At 41.8% G+C, this 23,277-nt stretch overlaps 1 protein-coding gene across 1 annotated transcript in view; it reads left to right on the forward strand.

Annotated features, from left to right (window-relative positions):
- Positions 1-23,277, forward strand: part of NRG3 (neuregulin 3) — a 1,079,313-nt gene that overhangs the window by 789,853 nt on the left and 266,183 nt on the right. Inside the window, exon 3 of the mRNA XM_090058267.1 lies at positions 8,981-9,054. Within this exon, the coding sequence (XP_089914393.1) occupies positions 8,981-9,054 (74 nt within the window). The remainder of the gene's footprint in view (positions 1-8,980; positions 9,055-23,277) is intronic.

Below are 23,277 nucleotides of genomic sequence, written 5' to 3' on the forward strand. Positions count from 1 at the left end.
TACTGACCACATCTCACCAGGACAATGCAGATCCGTTCATTAGAACTCTCCGGGTCCTACCCCATAGCCAGCTTCCTACCCACCTAACTGTCGAGCAGTTAAGCCCTCAATCCTCCAACTTTCCTGTGAGAACACCATGGGATACCAGATCAAAGGCCTTTTGGAAGTCTAGGTATACAATATTGAGCTCCTCTTTCTTATCCAGTTGGCAAGTTACTTGGTTGTAGAAGGAGATGAGATTGGTAAAACAAGACCTGCCTGTGATGCAGTCATGCTGGCTGTCACTGTGAATCCAACCTTCTGCAAGCCTATTGCACATAGACTCCTTGATGAATTTTTTCAGAATTTTCCCAGGGATAGAATTAACCTATAGCTAACTGGCCTATAGCTGCCCAGGTCCTCTCTGCTCCCCTTTTTGAAGATGGGCAGAACATTGGTCCTCTTCCAGTCTTCAGGGACCTCCCCCAAGTGCCACAAGTTTTCAAAGTTTCACCAGAGGTTCTGCAGTGACGTTGGCCAACTCCTTTAGCACTTTTGGATGAAGTTCATGCAGCCCTGCCTACTTTTAAATGCCGTCTGACTTTTCTAACTGATCACGCACCAGCTCAACATAACAGTAGGAAGGCAGTTATTCCCACTATGCCCATTCTGTACCCTATCTAGCATGGTTTTACCCTTATCCTGGTGAAATACCAAAGCAAAGCAGTTATTCAGGAGTTTAGTTTTCTCCTGAGCGTTGGTAACCAGCTGTCCTGAGTTGTTAAGCAGTGGCCTTATGCTTCCATTTGTTTTCCTCCTGTTCCCTTCATATCTAAAGAATGATTTCTTATTGTCCTTGATTTCTGTTGCTAATTTAAATTCAGTTGCTGCCTTAGCCTTTCTAATCTTCTCCCTACAAGTGCATGCTCTTGTCATATAGTCCTCCTCAGGGACTGTCCCATGCTTCCATTATTTGTGTGCTTCTTTCTTCTTTTTCAATAGGACCATGATATCCCTATTAAGCCAAAAGGGCTTCCCAGCCCTTCTTCTACCTTTCCTCTGCATGGGAATGGACTTTTTTTGTGCTTCGAGGATCATGTCGTTAAGGAATGACCACTCATCATGCACTCCTTTCACTTTTGGTCCCTGGTCCTGCAGTGCTTCCCCTACTATTGCCCTGAACCTGTTAAAATTTGCTTTTTTGAAGTCCAAAACTTCAACCCAGGAAGTTTAGGCCAGTTAATCTTACTTCAATCCTGGGTAAGCTTTTTGAGAGAATTATCCTGGTGCATATCCACGAGGGGCCAGCTGGGGAGGTTATGCTTAGGGGCAACCAACCCGGGTTCATTAGAGGAAGGTCCTGTCAGACCAACCTGGTGGCCTTCTATGACCAGGTCACAAAATCCTTAGATGCAGGGGTAGCAGTGGACATAGTCTTTCTGGACTTTTGGAAGGCCTTCGACACTGTCTCTCACCCCATTCTCATTAAAAAACTAGGGGACTATGGTGTCAACACCTACACAGTCAAATGGGTTGCTAACTAGCTGGAGGGCTGCACCCAGAAAGTGGTGGTGGATGGGTCATTTTTGACCTGGAGTGATGTGGGCAGTGGGGTCCCCCAGGGCTTGGTCCTCGGGCCCGCACTGTTCAACATCTTCCTTGGTGACTTGGACGAGGGGGTAAAAAGCACCCTGTTCAAATTTGCTGATGATACTAAGATGTGGGGGGATGTGGCCAAGCTAGAAGGGAGTAATAGGCTGCAATCAGACCTAGACAGATTACAGGGGTGGGCAGAGGAGAACAGGTTGGTTTTCAACACTGACAAGTGCAAGGTAATGTACCTGGGGAGGAAGAACCAGCAGCATATTTACAGGCTGGGGAACTCCCGTCTTGTCAGTGCAGAGGCAGAAAAGGAACTTGGAATCACTATTGATGCAAAATGAACATGGGCCAGCAGTGTGGGGATGCAATCAGGAAGGCCAACTCCACCTTGTCATGCATCCACAGATGCATCTCAAGTGGGTCCAAGGAGGTGATCCTCCCCCTCTATGCGACACTGGCCAGGCTGGTTGGAGTACTGCATCCAGTTCTTGCACTTCAAGAGGGACATAGACAACATGGAGAGGGTTCAGAGGAGGGCCACTCGCATGATCGGTGGTAGCAGGGCAGACCCTACGAGGAGAGGCTAAGGGACCTGAACCTGTTCAGCCTCCACAAGAGAAGGCTGAGGGGGGATCTAGAGGCCTGTTACAAACTAGTCAGAGGGGACCAGCAGGCATTGGGGGAGTCCCTGTTCCCCCAAGCACTCCCAGGAGTGACTCAAAATAATGGTCACAAGCTGGCAGAGGGTAGATTCAAACTAGACATCAGGAGGCACTACTTCACGGTCAGGGCAGCTAGGATCTGGAACCAACTTCCAAGCGAAGTGGTGCTGGCTGTTACCCTGGGGGTCTTTAAGAAGAGGCTAGATGAACACCTTGCTGTTGCCCAGGTTACCCTTTATATTGAAGTCCCTTACCAGATTGTCTCCTTTGGAAAACACCAAATCTAGGAGAGTGTTACCTCTGGCTGGTCCATGTGGTGGGCCAGTAGGAGGGGCTCCTGCACTGAGCCACCCATGTCACTGCACTCAACTGCCTTCCAGGCTACAAGTGCCTCCCTGGGGGTGCCTCACGTCTGTCCAACCCCTTTCCTAGAGCACACCCACTAGCCTGGGTGTAGCACCACCACCGCCTATGGTTTGGCCTGATCTTGACACTATGACCTGTGTGAAAAACAGGCCTAGTAGCCCTCGAAGGTACTTGACCCACTTCAAGAACTTGGGGTGCTTCCTTCAGACTGAAGCGCAAATAGTAGTCTCCCTTAGTCAGCCAAACCAAGGGGACCCCAAGGCATACTACAGCCACTCTTCCAATAAGTCTTCCATGCTAGGTACAAAGGAGAACTTTATTGGTTACAAGGAGTAGGTTTGGAATTGGGTACAGGATAAAGCAATATCAGAGAAATCCCACAGAGTAAACAGGGTGGCTGGGTAGCCTTTGATCACGCATCTGAGCTACTGCAAGTTATATATCTAGTTAGATCTCAGGTAGCTTACTCATGAGTATCATCCAGAGGCAGGTGAAGATTCCCTCTGGAGGCAGGCAGTTCATCGATAATGAGTTTCAAGAGAGACAGCAAATTTCAGATGGTCCAGCTATTCTCTTTCTGAGTTTTCATCATGGCTACTGCCCCTCCTCCTGGGTACTCCTTAACTTATATAGCCCTTATGACCGCATTTACCTTGTCCAATGGAGACCAGCATCTGTTGAAATGCATCACTGGTTGCCAGGTAGATTAGCCTCCTCCCAGTCAGGTTGGCATTGCTTAGAACAATATGGAGCATAAGCCCCTCACCCAGGTATGTGGTGCCTGTCATGTAGGCAGAGTGAGCAGGTTTCCCCCCTCCCTCAGGAATGTATCCAGCTCAGGTTACCCAAAGAGATGAGATGTCTGCCCTCTGCAGGGTCCATATTAACCATATTGTCACAGAGCAGAGTTTCTGGGAAGAGACAGAGGTGGCATTCTGCCACAGCCTGTGCACTTCCTGAATCTGACTTAGCTGAGTGTTCTTCCCAAGAGATGTCTGGATAACTGAAGTCACCCATGATAGCCATGTCCCGTGTGCACATGGCTTTTGCCAGTACTCAAGAGAACTTCCAGCTGAGCTCCTCCCCATGGTTTGGTGGCCTGTAGTATGCACCTACAATTAGCTCTCTTGCCATTCTCCCCCCACTCATAGTTTGACCCAGAGGGTTTTGAGCTGCTCAACTTTGAAGCTGATGGCAGCCTCCAATGAGGTGTACTGCTCCCTCACATAAAGAGCTACACCTCCACCTTTCCCCATCCCCAGCAATATAAGTTTAAAGCCCTATCTAGAAGATAAGCCATCCTGGCCAAGAACAGGGACTAACCCCTATGCGTGAGGTGGGTGCTGTCCCTTCCTAGGAGTCCTCTCTCCCTGAAGTGTGCACTGTTGTTGAAGAAACCAAAGACCTCTCAGTAGCACCATCACTGGAGTAGTCAGTTCACTTCTTCAATGCCTCCTTCCCTCCTAGGTCTGTGGCATACAACCAGGAGCACAGAGGAAAAGACTACCTATGTCCCCAACTCCTTTAGCCCAGCCCACAGAACACTTTAGTCACTCATGACCCAGTGTATATTGCTCCTGGCTGTGCCATTTGTGCCCATGTGGATGAGAAGCATGGGGTAGTGGTTGGAGGGCTGGATGAACCTAGGGATTCTCTCCACAACATCCTGGAGGCAGCAGATCGCACAGGCTAGGGGGTCCGATGGTAGGAGTTGGGGTGTTGTAGAATACTTTTTCTTGTCATTTTTTTCCCACGCAGTTCTTATTTTATTGGAGAAGTATACACATCCTTTTAACTGTTTCTTTTTTCAGGTTTCTAGGCATCAACAGTTATTTTGAATGGACATCCAAAGGCACAAATAGAAAAAGTCAGTTGCTTAATTTACCGCAGGGAACAAAAATTAGGCAGCATTTAGTAGGACTTCAATTTACCAAAGCACTTGTGCTTAGTTTCATTCATGTGCTGCAAAACTATTCTGGATAAAGAACAATGATTTAAATAGGGATGGTGCTTAGCATGTGTTTTAAGTGCTTCAGTGAACAAGGTTTTGTATAGTTTGGGGCAATTTCTTCGTCCCCTTCATTTGTTATAGAGACATGCTTAACAAGGACTTGCTTGTTACTTAATTGGACTGTTACTACTGAAACAGCCTACTGCATCCAAGAATATTTCAAGATTTCTCCCATTACTCAAAGATTAATAAAGCCATAAATATAAATCTGATCATTCCCACTGGTTGTTGGTAATATTCAGCCCTCTCATTTGGATTTTCTGAATTTACAAATGTGACATATGAGTGATTTTTAAGTGGGACCTTTCATCTGTCACTCTCTTGAAGGCATGATACCAATTAGCAGTGTGATGTGCAAGGTTAGTATATATAGGGCACAGCCGTAAATTTTGAGTACAGCAGCCTTTTCAGCCTGGATTGAAGTGACACAACTTGATCATGTTTTACTATCTTTTGCTACTGTAACTGTTAAATGAGACTATAAAATGGGTCCACAAATGATTATTACTTTTTTTTCCATCTCATGAGACTTGACTGCAGAAGTTTGGTGTGATATTTCTAGCAGATCAGCTTACATAGCAGTTTCCAACTTGACACATCTTTGACTCACTTGTTAAGGAAAAAAATAGGTAGCAACTTAATAGATACTTATGTTAGCACCAAGCCAAGCATTTACAATTTATGAGACTTAACTAGATCTAAGAGTTCCTTCTTAGACATTCTTAATTTTCTGCAAGGCTGTTTTTTATGTATGTTAAAAGTATATTTGCTCGATGATATGTCTCCCAGCTATTTTTCTTGATTATGAAAATACTGAGAAAAAAAATGTAATGCTTTGATATACTAAATCAACTTATATAAGAAAGTAAAAATGACATGGCTAAATCTATAGGCTAGTCTACATGCATTCAACTGACCATGATGGAATACTTGTGTTCCTCACTGCTCAATGGAGTCTAAAATTGATGCATATGCAGAAACAACAAATTTGTATACGATAATATGTTTGTATGTGGAGGCCACAACTTTATTAAAAACAAGCACCCTTCTCCCTCCCCAAGTTAGTTATAAAGGTTGTTCCAGTTCAGAGTTCAACTCAGTCCAGTGGCACATCTACTGAGCTGGGCATGGCTCAGAGAACAATGCTACCTTTTACACCCACAGGCTTCCCAGGGATTATGGCTAGAAATTGAAGTCTCAGTTTATTTCTCTCATGTATGTAGGAAATAGGAGAAACATGAGTGGGAGAAATATCTTATACGAGATGTACTCCTTCTCATACAAACTTATGTATCTTACCCAAGCACCCCACGGACCTCACATCAGACTTTTTTTGGCACCTGCCAAACTTGTGCACACTAAACCTACAAACCAGACTTAGTGGATGCCAGATGGAAGAAAAAAAATGCACACAGCAATTTGTTCATTTTCCATCAGAGAAAAAAAATACCTACCTGAACCCAAACAAAACACTGATTAGACTAGCCCTTAGCATCCTAAGCTAAAAAAGAGCCAGGGCTGTAATAGGAAGCCCAAGGTGACTGCTTGCCACTGAAATGCCAGCAGTAGTACTCTCCTCCCTATCTTCTCTTGAACTTCCTGTCTGGTGGTGACAGATATTCAGATGTATGTTCACTGCATGGGAAATGGGGTCATACATTGAGACTTAAATAGAAAGAAGCAATATATGCCTTGTAACACTCCCTTATGCAAAAACTGAAGAATATTAAAAGTGGGATCCAGGGAGGTGCATGTTTAAAATTGCAGTAGTTCCTCCCATTCGGTATCTCCCTGCCCTGCTCCACCTCTCTCCCTTACTACAGGGGGAGAGATTCACCCCAGCTAACAAAGTGAACATTTATAAAAATCTGGCTATGCTAGGTCTAATTTTGTAACTTTTATTGAATGGATTTTCAGTTTAACAAACTGTGTTTTATGCTATGCAGTACGATGATATATTTATTCTTATGAAATAATAATAAGTTTGACAGATAAAAATGTTTATCAATAAGTTAATACAGCCACTGATCCAAAATGAAACATAAAAATAGTCCTTGAAGTAATTTGGTAATTGGTAATGTAAAATATGAAATCTCCTTGAGAGACTAGTGCTTGTAAAGGTGGTAGTCTTCTGCCATCTTACTAGATTCATATTTTACTTCATGATTAGGAGCAAAAAATATTCTCTGAGGTCACTCTCTTCTGGGTGTGTGAATAATGGGCATCAGCTAATATTGTAATAGCACTCAGCATTACAAAATTTTACCAACTTTGCACAGTGCCATGAAGAATCTTGGTAGTTGATCCAATGTTAACCATAACTTTGAGGTAAAGAGCAGAACACATCACATTTAGCACCATGTTTGATATACCAAACCCCAATCACGGCAGAGAACTTGATTCGTCTTGGTCTAAATTGTGATCTGTATCATATTCTTCATAACTCATATCTTTATAGTCAAGGTCAGCTATGGTCCATAAGACATCCTGATGAGAGATACAGTATCTTTCAGGGATAACTCATCAACAGAGAATGGTTTAGAAACAAAAAATATTTTTATTTTTTAGTTTCTTAATGAATCAAACATTTGTCTTGTGTTTGGGTCTGATATGAAGTTTACTGTACAAATGCTCTCTTGCATATTCTGTGTTTTCTAATCCAAGAATAAAGATGTTTTTTCAGTGAAGCATACATTTATTAATTTCCAAATGTGCTATATGCTATTTCCCATTTCAACAGCCAATGCCTAAAGGAGTCATGTAGAAAGTAGCTAGCATTCATTCTGTTTTAGACTCTGTCATGTGAGGCAAGATGCAGTTGTCATTCTTAACTAAGGTGCCAATATTGAGTTGATTATGTTATTTAGATGGCATCCAAGTGCTTTGGTGACTGTCATTTATAATTAAAATCCCTACCACTTTTTCACTTTTCTTCCAATGACCAATTTAAGTAAATAAATAAATAAGGGTCAGAATCTGACACTTATTATAAAGACTATCCTATTCCAGGAATAGTCCCAATTAGATTATTATGGGTTTACGGTACTATTTAATGTGGATGTAGATAATCTGACCCTAAGGTCCTGTCTACATGTGCAGGTAAAGGCACAATGAGATCTAATGCATGATCCATACAATCACACCTCCTGCCATGCATATATGCAGAGAGCCATAAGACATATATGCATGGCAGGAGGTGTGATTGTTGGATCAATTATTAGATTAAATCACACCTGATTGTCAGTATAGGGGAAGCTCAATTCTGGACTGTCCCTGCATTGGCAATTAACAGGCTCTCATGGCTGGGAGCTCCCTTTGCTGATGGGGCTTCTAGTAGTATGGACCATATATGGATGGGACAGAGAATCTCCAGACCTGATGGGCTGTAGCTGGGACTGAAAGCTCCCTCTACAGGTGTGGGAATCTCAGCCCCAATTGCTGTGGGGCACTACTGTGGTATCTTAGCTGTGGGAGTGCATGGAGTGCCTCAGAGCTGGAAAACTGTAATGACTTGGAGATTGCAGCAGCTGTAATCTCCCAGGCACTGCCTGGAGTGCCTCCACATTCCTGTGGCTGGGAGACCACACTGGCTGCTTTTCTCTCAGCCCTGGGAGTGTGTTGTACACCCCAGAACCTGGGAGATTACAGCAGCTGAGGTCTCTAAGACTTAGGACTGCCTACAAGTACAAATTAAAATGAGTAGAAACCAACTATAAAGTTATTACATGTGTTTTAAGCAATAACTGTACAGCTGGTTTAACCAGGCTAAATGTATTGAGAAATTAACCAGGTATAATAGATATAAACATGCAGAGTGGGCCTAAACTTACTTAGAGTGTACTAGAACGATAGGCATGTTGCTTCGTGTGCTGACATAAGAATGTTAAGATACAAGGATTGTTTAAGGCATGCTACCCTCTTGGCATGACAGAAAAAAACTTAAATTTAATGGCAAAGTAATTATTCACGGTTTGTTAAGACAAAGAATGAGAAGTTGTAGTTTTAAAGTCTGGTAAAGTACAGAAGGCTCTATAAACCTGGAAAAAAATGAGTGGTTTTTTATATAATTGCATAAAACCACTATTTTTAGTGGATTTTTTTTCTTCTTTTTAAAACATTTACTTTTAAAATCTGTTTATTTTGTCCTTAAAATTAACAGGAAAAACTTTTCTTTTTTAATTCAGACTATTTATATCACCCATTATTTTACAACAAGATTTGGATTCCATAATTTCTCCAGTATTTACAAATGTGCAAGTGTATGATGCTTTGGTGACAACATTTCCATTTGATTTTATGTCTTGAAATTAACCTTCTACTACCGCATGCGTATGTTTGTCATTTATCCCCTTTTTCTCAGGTGCAAAGAAGGCTACCAAGGAGTCCGCTGTGACCAATTTTTGCCGAAAACCGACTCAATCTTGTCAGATCCAAGTATGTCAAATATTTTTCTTCTGTCTTTATCATGCGCTGGAGGCAGCTCTTATTAAGAGAGATGACCCTTTGCTATTGTCAGAGATTTTATTGAAGCTCATTTCAATCATTTCTAAAGAATGGTATCCCTTCTATAAATCTTGCTGGTCAGGTCATTTTGTTGGAACATAACCATTTGTCCCAATAACTTTAAAAAAAAAAAGAATTTTTAAAGGGACCCCGTAGTTCCATTTACCTCAGTGGGGCTGACCCATAACAATTCGGGATCCATCCCATACATTTCTAGCTTTCTGGCTTGTACCACTAATGAACTTACATGATTTAATAGGATGAAAAAAGCATCAATTGTGAAGTGGTCCCTTTTAAAAAAATATTTATTAAAGTTTAATTAAATTAAATATTTAGCAAAATATAGACTCTTTTTTTTATTTCTTCCAATTGTACAAGCCTTGGATTTTTCCTCTTGTTCACATGAAGCTGTACCTTACTACTTGCTTATGGAATCAGAGTATACTTCCAATGAGCAAAGTAGGCAGAATGTGACTATATATTACACCTCCTGTTTTCTATAAAAGCACCACATGGGCACATGCTATTTTTTCATTTTGTTCACTCTTTCCATTCAGCTGGTATTGTAAAGGAATTCCTAAAAGGGATATCATTGATTAAACAACAGCAAATTGTTAATATGGGCGGGTGGGGTACGGTTAGTGGTAGAGTTAGAGGTTGACCAATAAGGCATAAAACAAAGGGTCATGTCCTGCCACTTATTGCTTTCTTTTACCTGGAAACAGTAACACATTTCTAGAGGGTTTTTTTCATTGTTTTTTAAGGAATAATGTTTGTTTCACCCTCTCTCTCTCTCGCTCTTTTTTTTTTTTTTTGGTTACTGGTTATATTTACTATGTTATCTTGTGAAGTATTGAAAAGCTATTCATATGACTGCTCCCAGAGATACCTGTGACTTTTGAAGAATTTTATGTCTTATGGCTCTCTGTATAGATTGCTTTATGTCTGGCTTAGCTTTTCTTTTTGTCTGACCTTTATCTGTAGTGATATAGTCTACAGTAAAGAGATTGGGTTTAATCCACTAAAATATGGGTGTGTGTGTTGAGACTGCCAGCTCTAATGGAAATGTGTTTCCTAGATCTTAAAAGCAAGATAGAGGTTGTGTGTTGATTTGGTTCTGATCAAGTTCTCTAGCTTGTTATCTCCTGGGCACAGGTAAGAAATTTCAATGAAATATAGCTTGGACCAGAGCCAGCACCCAATAAAATCAATGGACAGGCTCCCATTACAGTGGAGTGAATCAATTTAGGCCAGAACTCCTAGAATATTTTGAACATGCTCAATTGTTTGAGCAGATTTCTTCTGTGTTTATTGCTCATACTCATTTCCGTTAACTTGGGAAATAACGTTGCTTTGGTTGTTGTTATATTTGCACTGTTTCCAAGTAATTATGCAACCAGAAAACCCTATCCAGTGTGTTAAATCTCTGCTTAAATCTTCTTGTCAAAATCCTTGAACATAAAGGATAATTACATTTGCTTAATTATGTGTTGTGTGCATAGGTGTAGCCAGGTATTTTGGCACCTGATACAGGTCATGCACAGAGTAGCCCCTTTATGTTCTATCATGTAATTACTTCCCTTTGATTTGGCACTCTCTCTCCCCCCGCCAGCGAGGACATCCTGTGCCAGTGCAATGTTGGCACTGCTGTTGCTCTTGTACTGGTTGTTTTTAGAAATATGTTACTGTGTTGACTTAAAAAACAAGGCATGAAATCCATCCATTGATATAAACTGTCAAAGCTCCACTGGAGTCAATAAATGGTACAAAAATCCTGCTCAAGAAAACAGGAAAATAATGGACAAAAGTCAAATATTTTTCTCCCAACCTGTCAAGAAATGTAACCCGCTTTGAATACTTTTCTATACTTTTCAAAAGAATAAATTTATTGGTATTTTTATACATGTAGGTGCACTTTTAATACAAGTTGTCTTAACTTCATGTTCACAGGTATGCATTGATGACACACAATGTATTACTTATAAACTAAGATTTGTAGTTTTACTTCTCTTTACCTTCCATAAAGGTAGGAATAACAAACAACATATTAATTATTGCTCATTAGTAGCAGTAATAATTATTTGTATAATCCAACAGAGTGGTCAATATGTGACATTATTCCTTGACAATTTTGTTATCCCAATCCTTTGAGACTCTGGTTCAGTCCATAATTTTCATTAAATCTTAGCTGTCTGATTTTCTGTTTGTGTACAATGTTTTTGTGGTGGAAGGAGAATTAGTGTAAAGTGTGTTTTAAGGTAGTGGTGTAGCAAATAATTTTCAGAAACGTAAGAGTCAAGATGGAAAATAGGTTGGCTCCTAATATGCGTATGTTTCTGTGTTGACTGACATTGACCCTGTCCCAGTTGATTTATCTGGGTTGGAAGCACTAAACATAAAAGGAAGTGATCACATCTTTATTGATTAAGTCTTCCCCTACAATAAGTATTTTATATAAAGCCTCTCAGGAAGAGAGCTGGAGACCTTTTGCATGTTTTCTCAGGATAATATCAATCCTATTTGGAATTATTTTTTTCAGATCTGCATTTTCAGAAAATTATGTTAGCTCTATGTGTTAATAAGCTGTTGTTACTGCTGCCCATACATGTTTCCATAAACTTGTGAGACACTACTACTAGTAAATAATAAAAATAACACTGATGACAATTATAATAGATGGAAGCAAAATTTGGGCCTTAAATGTCTGGCTACCAATAAATGGCAACACAATGTCTTAATCTCTCGATAACTGTTTTTATTCTCAGGACATTTGACATTTTTGTGTCTTTTAAAACAAGTATGCCAAATGTACTTTTGCTGCCTTTCATCGTAGGTTTTACCTTAATTCTATTATATATGTGTATAAATCCTTTCTTGCAGCTTACGTGAAGGGCAGAGTAGAGAGAGGATTTATGGTTTTTCACCTCCATAATAATGGCTTATGGCGCAGTATCTTCCCCAGCAGTAAGAGTATTAAGTGAAAGATAAACCATGCTGGTTTAAACCATCTTTTCACCATTGTAGTTCAGCTTCTCCTTACCTTGGGACAAGTATGTGCACATGAGTAGTTAAGGTAGAATAGTTGATTGTTGAAAAAGCCCTGCCCCTTGTATCCTACCATGTGAATTCTTGTACTCCAAACTAATACACAAGCAGCCCACCGGGACCCTGCATTAAAACTTCTCCAGCCCCCAAGTTGCACTGGAATCAGTCAAAGTTGGGACAATTGTAATTCAATGCAAAAAGCCAAACTCCTAGGTGCTAACTGGAAGGTTGTGAGGGAAGCTACAGGAGTTTGGTATTTTGCAATGTAGAAGGGAATTCCTTTCAGATCCTCAATAGTCTCTGGGATAACCAGGGATCCAGTCAACAGGTTAAAGGTGAGACTAAAACAGAGAACCTAAGTAGCCAAAGTAAGAGCCAATCATTCAGTCTCAGTGTCAATCATTCACTCCTACCAACCAATCATTCACTCCCACTCAGCCAATCATTCACTTCCACCATCATCAATACTTGGCAAGTCAGATCTCTGTGGTCTTGGCTTCAGATATGAAATTCCCTTCCTTTTCCTCTATCCTAGGAGTAAGAAATGAAAAAGGATAAAGGGAAAAGGCAGAAGATACTACACTTACATATGAAAGGAAAGGTGAGGTGGAAGTGTGGAACACTGCCTTGGAGGGTCCCCTCCATAATATAAGTGCCTCCACTGTTAAAAAACCACAAGTATCTTTAGCAAATTGGTAAAGCTGTTTTCAACAGTATAAGCACAATTCTTCATTTGCCTACACAAAGTAGGTTTATGTGCATGAGTTTGTCCCGTGTGAATTCACAGGGGTTAGAGATGTGCAGTATCTCTTATAATTCATGGGGATAACAAGTGGCTGGGCTATCTATCACTTTAATAGTTTCAAGGAATAAATATGAAGATATATATATTTTTTAATTTATGTTTTACTATTCCATAAACAGCAGGTAAATGCTGTGGTAATAAAGTTATTCCTCTGTCAGTTTTCTATACTATGGAAAACTTATTTTAAAACTTCTTTATCGGTTTGTTTTGTAACTGGAAGTAAATCAAGTAACTGTGGACTTCATTTTTCTTTATTCTAATTTAGCATTAGAATTTACTTTTCCATTTGTCCTTTGCATGCTTTTTTAAAAGAATTAGCTAGACAAACAGTGTAATATGTTTTAAGTTTCACGATGTGCAGTATGAATTTTAAGTTTGACACATTATCACAATAAAACAAGAATTCTGTGAAGGAACAAGTAAAAAAAAAATCATTTTAACTACAAGTGTGTCTAGTTTTTAAGTTATGACCCAAATTATGAATGCAGTCCCACTTGTTCCAAAAAAAAAATTTAGAAGTATTTTTCTTATTTGGATAAAACAGAAAGTTTTATCCTGGTTTGTTTTTGTGTTCTTTCTTATCTTTCTTTGACACAGATTCTTAAGTCTCAGTTACAATGTAAATGCCAGATACTGGTAGGTAACCTTGTTCACAATAAATAGTATTTTACTGCTTGAGCTTAGTCCACTGAATTCAAACTGAAATGAAGGCAGAAGTGAACAGAGCTACTCAAGGAATAAGCAATTACTTAATGTTAGAAAGGTCATCACTTCTGTTCTAAATTAATACATTCGTCCTAGAAACAAGAACACAAGACTGGAAGAAGCCTCCTTAGTCATTGTTTAAGAACCTTTCTATCACAGACAACCACATCATATAGTCACATTCATGAATGTATCAACTGCCAATGGGAAGCTACTCCAGAGCCTCATTTATCTGATAGTTAGCATCTCATTTTTAATTTCCAGCTTCAATTTCTTTTTCATGGCCAGAATATGACATTGTATCAGGTTCTGAGACCGTAGTCTCCATGATAATATGGCATCAGGATTTTATCACTGAGTTTGGCTGGGCCAGTTTTTTGCATGTTGTCTAGACCAAAAGTCAGCTGTGTTTTCTAGCACTGGGCCAGAAGAACCCAGCTTAGGTTTGAGGTGGGCTGGTGCTAGAACCTGGAGCTGTCATCATAGCTTCTTGTCCCCACTGCTCAGCTGTGGCATTGTTGAGGCCCTCTGGCTCTGCAGGTTGTATCCAATGGCTCTGTATGTTGGATCCAAGTCACAGGCCAGAGTTGCCAATACCTGCTCTAGGTGACTATCAAGAGAGAAACCCCTCTTCCATATTAAGGAGCTGTTTAAAAAATAAATGGATATTTTAACATTATTAGAAAAAAATGTCAGATGTCTTTGGCTCCCATAAAATGAGCATGTGAAACTATTCAGATGGACATTCTTGCAGTAGTATAGCTCTAAGGCTAGAAAAACTAGTATGACTATCTGCGTTGGCTTAAATAGAAATGCATCCTGATTCAATCCTGTAACTTCTAGTTAAGTTAGAGCACATTGTTTTTAGATGCACTCACACTTGATTTACCAAAATCAGAGCTGGAGAATTCATTATACTCAATGCAATCTGTTCAATGATTCTGCATGCTTCCTGTTAAGTGTTTATCTCATTTCTAGTCTTAATCGTTTTTAGCTTTATTTTCTATCTGTTCTTAATGTCAGATCTTTGGATCAAATTATCTCATGCATTTGTTTGCTAGATTTAAATCTTCTATTATCAGAAATCTGTCCACATAGTTACAGAGTGTGATCAAATTACTTTTAGGCCTTTGTCAAGGTGAACAGTCTAGCTGAACTGCTGGCCCTTCTTGGAGTCTGAGTATTGCCCTCTCACAGGATGTCATGGCTAAGACCTTTAACTCTCCTAGGTAAAGAAAAAGAATTAGATATAATATTTATCCACTCTTCAACCAAGTCCTCGGTTAAAGCCCTCTGGGTACCATCATAATTACTTTAGCTGGTCCCAATGGCTTTTAACCTTGCAAAGGTTTGTCTCTTGGAGCCTATAACAGCAGGTGATTGCATTGACTCAAAAACAGTATCTTCAAAAAAAAATCATACTTTGCCCAAAGTTATAAAGCCTACATGATTTAAGGATAAAACAAAATAAAGAAAGTGTTCTTATTCTCTCATACATTTAATCTCACTGTTTAATTGTACTCAGGCAGATCTGATGCATTTCTTCTCTCAAAGTTGAGAAAAATAGCCTTTACTACCTGCAACATGCTCCCTTTGATTGCATACTTGAGCTCTAATGGTCTGGGAGAATTCTCCTGGGTTTATCATCCTGGTAGAATAATGTACCCAAGATGTTTGAATGCCGAGCCACTGTACAGCCATGGGGCCCCTATGCACACATCTCAGTATACTCTGCAGGCTCCCAGTCTGCCTGGAGACAGATGACAGTGGTGCACCAGGCAGCCTTGAGTGGCTGACGCAGACTGCCTCACAGACGTCTCCCTGCTGCACAATGTGGGAACTGAGAAGGGGTCACTGTTCTGCTCCCTGCTCAGCTGTAGCACTTGAATCCAAACCAAGTGAGATCTCCCTAGACCTGGAGAGGGGAGCAGCTAGGAGGGAAGCACTCTGGGATTCTGGAGAACTGTGCTGCAGATTGTCTTAGAAGGTACATGCAAAGGAATTTGTTATCCCAGAAGCCATTTATACCTGGTTGTTCCTCGGCTATTTTTCTCTTAGTGTGGCCATTTTTGTTCTAGGAGAAAAACCCTGAATATCTGTACACTTGTGGTTTCTACTGGGAGAGCAGTAGAAATGGAATGTCTGTACATGGCCTTTGTCTGTGCCACATAAGTCCCTTTCTTTTCCTACGTTGTTTCAGATTTGTGGCTCATTTTATGCCTGAGCTTAGCCTTTGGAAGGCTAAGCCATTCTAACCCTGGCTGTATCCAGCCATTGTTATCTTAGCTCTTTTGAAATAGCTGAACCTGACTTATCTATCTATGCCACTGGTTTACCTTTTCTGCATAATTCTTTAGCAACCTCTTTGAAGTCTCCTTTCATTTAACTCAATGCATTCAGGCTGGTAGAAAAACAAAACTAAGTAAACAAAGAGAATTATAGATAGCATTCATCCAGGGAAAACCTAAGTTTTTACAGTCTGTCTTGGATCAGTTCAGTTCAGTTCAGTTCAACAAAATAGTCTTGCATGGTAAACAGGACCTTCGGACATCATAATTCATTTTTGTAGCTTCTGTCCAGTTTGTCAACACCCTTCTTAAAGTTTGGACACTAGGACAGGACACAGTACTGCAGTAATTTCCCTTTCTTATTTAAGGACTACTCAATATTTTCTTAAATACTGCATCATGCTCACATTAAGTTGGTCATTCACTCTGTAAGTTCTTCTCCGAGCTGCTGCTTTCCACACAATTCCATCTCATAAACAACAACCTGCATTCTTTGGCCATGTGTAGACAAAATGAGGGGCATGTGTCCATGACACTTTAAAGCAGGTTAAATGCTTTTGCACCGCTTTAATGGTTTTGGTGTTTGCACACATTGGCAGCATATTGCACAGTAATTCCAGCCGGTGTAGCAAATTCAGCAGTGTAATGTGAAAAGCACTCTGGGATTCTGGGACTCTGGGATAAATGTCTTGGGGCACGGCAAACTAAAACCCCTCTGAGAAGTTTAAGTTTGCTGCCCTACAGCCACAGAATGAAGCACTGGGCTCATTGCAGCTCAGGGGCTCTGGTGGAAGCTTGTGCAGGCAGCTTGGCAGCAGCCTGGGAAGGCAGGCTCCACCCAAGATCTCTTTTTTTTCCCCTGGAGCCTGGCTGCCTGCCTGAGCTGCACAGGGCCCCGGTGCTTCCCGCCATAGCTGTGGTGCCTCCCAGGACCACCTGAGCTGGGTCCCTGTGGGCAGATGCTGTCTGGGGGCGGGGGGTGCCACCACTGCTGTGGAGGAAAGCACCAGCCCCTCCACAGTCCAGGGACTGCTCTGCCGACCGGCAGATTGCCCTCCCCTCCCCACTGCCAGAGAGGCAAGTAAGTTTGGGTGTGTACACAACACGGGGGTTTAAGGGGCCCTAAATTGAAGTGGTATTTCACAGCTTCAATTTAGGGCTCCCATTTCATCTACACGGCCTTCATTCATAGATCCATGACACTGTGTTTGTCTGTATTAATATCTTTGTTCTTTGAATGATGCCTGTCTAACCAAGCAGCCCAGCTTACTCTGTCAACCTGACCAATCCTTATGAAAACCTACTTCTACACCAGTTTTATGTCATTTGCAAATTTTATAAGCAATTAATTACATGCTGTTAAAGGTAATTGATAAAAGTACTGAAAACAATTGGGCCAAATATAAATCCCTTTGGGATCCCAATAGAAGCTCTCTCTTGGGTGACTTCTTTCCTGTTTACAATTACTTTTTTGAAATCTGCCAGTCAGCCAGTTTAAAAACCATTATACATATGCTTTATTGATTTGATAGTGCTGATTTTTAGTCAGACTGTCATGTGCTTCAAAATTAAGTGCACTACAAAGTCTGACTCCCAGATTTTTGAAGTTTGATATTAGTCCATTCTGCATTACAATGTGTAACTGATTTAGGATCCTCAGTTTCATTGAAAGTTACTTTAGACAATGAGAATTAGGCAGCCAAGGTAGCTATTCTGAAGGTCTAAGTGTAAATATCTTAGATCAATGCAGTTACCAATCAAATTTCTATAATAATTATAATAATAAAACAAAACTATGGACGTTTGTTTGACTTCCAGGGGCTATTTTGTATAAAATCATATTTATTAATTTTAATTATGCTACTATCTTTTTTCCCCCTGATTGCATTGAACTTTCCATGACTTTGACTGGGATCTATGTCAAAACTAACTGGCTATTAAGCTACCCTGTTTATTGTGTTTAAATATTGGCACTGTGTTTGCTTTTTTCCAGTCCATTGTAACTTCCTCTGTAGTCCAAAATTTATTATATATCAACATTGATGATTCAGAGAATGCTTCAGCCAAGTTTTTCATGCAGGCTATCCGGTTCAGCAAATTTAAACATATTTAAGAACATACGATTGGAAGTCGCCACCTGGGTCATTTGGACCAGTCTTATTCTATCACAGGAAACCATATAACGGAATTCCTTTAATAATTTGTTACATGCTAAAACAAATTAGGTTTCTTGCTTCCATTGTTTTTTTGCCTAATAACTTGTCTGTTTATTGTTGGATTGAAAAGTACTCATTTCATTATTACAAATTCTGAATACATCACACAACTTCTTTCAAAACGGAACAGAAATACTTAGTGAAAATTTTTGCCGTTTTAGCATCATTTTTAGCAGTTTTCATTTATATTACATTTTCATTTAAGGTCAAGCTGTCATTCACTAACTGAATCTTGATTCATCTGCAGTATAATTCTTAGTTATATAACAGGCTGGCTCTAACTGATGTGCCTTTGGGCTATCTCTTGGGCTTTTTGAAGTCGTTCCCAGAATTCCTCAGCCCCTCGGGGCAGGGACGGATCCATCTGCTTTCGGGTCCATTCTTTGCAAATAAGGTCCAGCAACCCTCGTGGACTATGCCCATACACTAGTTCAAATGGGGCAAACCCCGTGGAGGCCTGGGGGGGCCTCTCTCACTGCAAATAGTAACGGGTCCAACAGGGCGTCCCATTCCCAAGGGTCTTCTTGTATGCAGGCATGGAGCATACCTTTAAGGATACGATTAAATCTCTCTACTAGCCCGTCTGTCTGGGGATGATATAATGAGGTGCATAATTGTTTGATCTTTAGTATACCTGGCAGACTCCTTTTAACACTTTAAACATAATTTTTTTTTCCTGGTCCGTTAAGATTTCTCGGGGTATGCCCACCCAGGCAATCCATCGCAATAAGACCATAACTATGACTGTGGCCATCACTGATCTTAATGGCACTGACTCTGGGAACCTGGTTGCATAATCTATAATTACCAGTATAAACTGGTATCTGGCCTGGCTACATGGGAAGGGCCCCACTATGTCTAAGGCGATCCAGTTGAACAGGTATCCAATCAGGGGCAGGGCCACCAAGGGAACTCTTGCTGGCTTTACCACCCCACGCCCCCCTCCATCTTCTGACATTCAGGGCATTCTGTGCAGAATTTTTCTGACATCTTATATATGCCTGGCTAAAAAACTCTTTGCAGGAGTCTGGCCTCTATCTTATCACGCCCCAGATGTCCACCCATAGGCAAGGTATGGGCGACCAGTAACAACCCTCTCCACTACTTCCGGGGCACCAGGAGCTGTGCTGTCTCTCCCCCCTCTTCCTGACTTTCCACCCAATAGAGTAAGCCTCTTCTTACCTCGTAGCATGGAGTGCGGGGAGGTCATGGAGTTGCCCCTGCTGCTCCCTCCCTCTCTTCCTGCTGGGCTTTCCATAAGTTCTGGAAGCAGGGCTCATCCCATTGTTCTTGACGAAAGTTACCTTCCTCCATCATCCAATCTAAGTCCAAGTCTTCTTCTATGCCCCCAAAACAAAGGGTCTGGAGTCTTCCTTCTCCCTTCCTGTGTTCATTGGGCATCTGGCATCGTACTACCTTGCCCAAATACAGCCAATCCATCCCCAACAGCATTGGACAGGGCAGGGATTTGGCTACCCCCACCCGGATTTCTTCTGTCTTTCCCAATACAGACAGTTCCAGTCTTTTCCATGGGTAGGTGTAGACTGCGCCGTGCATACATATCATGGATACTGGTGTGCTGGGGCTCCCTAGATGCGAAGGTACCAAATCACCCCATACCATGGTTTGGTAGCATCCTGTATTTACTATAGCTGGGATAATTGTGTCCCCAACTCACACTTCCATTACTGGCTTGTTCCTCTGACCTGGGCCCTGATGGCAGCTGAAACTGCAGTCCAACCTCTCATCATGCTTTTCCATTCCCGGACCGAGGTCCCAGGCCATCCCCGGGCAGAAGCGGAAAATGTGGCCTTTTTCCTCACATTGGTAGCATCTTACTTCTGGGTAACCTCCTGTGCCCATTTCTCTTTGGATAGACTCTCCCTGTTGCGGAGGGATTGTGTTGTTTGGTTTGGTGGCCGGAGCAGGCCCACTGTTCCTCTCTTTCCAGGGTACTTCTCTTTCTGCTTCCGCAGTGGCATGGTCTTCTGCCAAGAGGAGTGCCTCCTTGACTGTCTTAGGTTGATGGCACCAGACCCAGCGTTGGGTACCACCTGTGAGGTCTGTTACAGATTGTTTGAGCACTATTTTATCTACTAACTCCTGAGATGTGTGCTTCTCCAGTCTTAGCCGTCGGTCTGCTAGGTCCCTGAGTGACTGAACTGTCAGTCATGGTCGGCTTCCTTCGGGTCCCTTCTTGGGCCGGAACTTACACTTGTATGTTTCCTGGGAGATCTCTAATTGGTATAGTATTGCAGTTTTCACCTTCTCAAAGTCTCAGAACTCAGTCCTATTGAGGGCTCGATATGCAGCCTGGGCTGGGCCAATGAGTAGGGGCCCCAATTTTACAGCCCAACCCTCTGGATCCCATTTTTCTATCATTGCCACCCATTTGAATGCCTCTAAGTAGGCCTCCGCATCATCCTTCTTCATCATCCAGGGCAGTCCTGGCCCGACCCCCTCTCGTACGCTGAAGATCTGCATGGCAGCAGTCTGCTCACACAGGTCCTGCTGCTGGGCCTACAGCTGCATCTCCTGGCTCCGCGTTCCCACCATTTCTTCTAACTGAGCCTGTTGTCCATTGGAGAAGTCTCAGCATGAGGTTCTGCATCTGTTGCACATCTGCTGGCACCTGAGCCTCCATAACATTCCGCCCGCCATGTGAGTTCCCGATCAATGTACCACTTTGTCAGCAGGTCTGTTGAGTACCCGCTCTATCCTTGTGTTTCCCCCCTGCCACGACTTGGATCTTAAAGAATTGAAATAGGGAGGAAGTGGTTGTTACAAGAGGAAGTACCACGTTGAAATAAACTTAGTTTTCTCCTTTTTTGCTTTTATTCAGTGGTTTGCAGGTGTTAACAGGGAACTCCCCTCTTGGGAGGAGATCAAAGTCCGAATGGTTAATCTTGGGGTCTCCCGCCTCCAGGCCAGCCCGCGTTCTAGGGTTACAGTTCAGGAAAGCCACGCTGCCTTCATCCAATTACTCTATTAGGAGTTTGTTACAGCTGCGGTTAGTCCTCTCCTGGCTGCTAAGAAGCCAATTAGTGGCTTGTTACAGCTGCTGCCTGCAGCTTTCTCTTGGCAGAGCCGGCGTGCAGACTCCGTGGCTCTCCCTTGATTTCCCAGACCTCAGTGCTGTGTTCCCCTTTGAGGCAACCTAGAGTCCCCCAGACCCTCCCAGGGGTCTGTATTGGAGTCCTTCCCCCTCTTGTCACCTCTTCAACTCACCAGAGCCTCCCCAAACTTTGATAGCAGTGTCTGCTCCCATCTGTGGCATGGCTCCACTCCTCTCGTTACTTACCACCGTCCCTGTAGTATCCAGGTCAGTTGGTGTCTGGGCTTCAGGATCCTTTTGCCCCTTCTGATCCTGGGTCGGGTCCCACTTCCCAGCTTCTTCACTCTGGGTCTCTCTCTTGCAGCTCCTCTCGGTGCTTCCACTCCGGTGCCTGAAGGTATCCCTTCTCCTCTTCCTCTCAGTTTTATCCTCTGGAGTCTAGTTGCCGTTGGCTCCTTAAGGCCGGGGGCCCGCCCTCCTCATGGTGTAATTTCCGGTTGCTCCCATTCCCTTAGCAACAGGTTCTCAATGGGGACCCTGTTACAGTCTTGTAAGGGACTGAAAATGAGTTACCTTCTATGTACTATGAGTAAAAACTGGAAAGGAATCTGAAAGTGTAAGAGAGACACAGTGAAGGAAATAAAGGTAGAGGGAAAACAAAAGAGAGATAAGCAGAGCAATGTAGGGTCAGAATTGAGATTGTAAAAGGAATATGAAGGACCGTATGAGAAGTGTATGAAGCAAATGTGAGAAGCAAGATTACAGCAGGGAGAGAGTGCAACAAAAATAGGAATACATGAAGACAGAGTTCTGTCTGAATTCTACAGTTCACCGAAACCTTGAAATAAAACTATAGGCCATCTGAGATCTATGTCTGTAGCTGATTTATGTGGCTTGGCTTGATCTAAAAGAGGCGGCAAATAATTCCATTGTGGAAAAGTTACTGTTTGTAGAATCAAAGCCACACAGTGTAAAAAATGAACTGATAGAACACCTGCAAAATCACAATTATTTCTCTGACCAAATCAGTGTTTTTATTAAGAATGGTGGTTGGTGGCCCATCATCCATCAGATTATAAACCTGAAGGATCACTGGGGTAAAAGGGCATAAATATAAAATGTTTGATTAAACAGTAATATTCCAGAGGTACTAGGATTGTAAATAAATGTAGTGTACTAAACTAATCAAGTGGAGACCTTGAAAATAACAAGACAAGGTGATGTGATAAATATGGGGCAAGTAGGTCTGATGGACTTCAGTTAGCCATAATGGCACTTTATATGTGTTCTGGGGGTGGCGGGGATGCACTTTAATTAGAGTGGCTCTGAGAGATGCTGTAATTAAAGCACCACAGCATCTCGTGTATTAGCAACCCTGCACTCCAAAATAGCAGTGGAGATGCTTGAACTAAAGCCCGTTCAAGGAGCTTTAGTTAAAGTGCACCCACCACCACTTTGAAGCATGGGAACTCTAATACACGAGACATGGAGGCTGGCTGGAGCACAGTAATTACTGTGCCCCAGCAGACTCAATTACTCAAGTTTTCTCTAACATGCTGTAACTACCATGCATCAGAGTAGCCCCGCAGCATGTGTACAGGTATCCAATGTTTAGGGTGTCCCTGAGGTAAATAGGCAAGTTTCCTAAATAGTTGGAAAGCCCCATGGGCAAAACATATATTAAAAGAAAGAAAGAAATCAGATGAGAAAATGAGAAGTCAATCAAGGCAGGGTGTAACTTTGGAAAAATTACTGAAATTGCCAATAGGCAAGAAAGGGTTCATTGCACTGAAATGTACTATTCAACTCGAGTCAGTCAGTTTCTCACTGAGACTTGGAAGTGATGGATAAGAGGATGTTTTGGAGAAAAAAATGGAGGTGGAAAGAGGCAAGATCCAGAAGAAAAAAAAATACAGAAATATTGAATCTTTAAAAGAAAAGGAAATGGTTGGAGTTTATTCTACAGAACTGCAACTTTGTAAGATCAATTTTTTGCCATAGCCAGTACATCCCTGCATTCAATAGCATATCTGGGGTGGA

The sequence above is a fragment of the Crocodylus siamensis genome, chromosome 7 (genome assembly GCF_052110815.1).
Source record: "Crocodylus siamensis isolate JL-2025a chromosome 7, ASM5211081v1, whole genome shotgun sequence".
NCBI lineage: Eukaryota > Metazoa > Chordata > Crocodylia > Crocodylidae > Crocodylus > Crocodylus siamensis.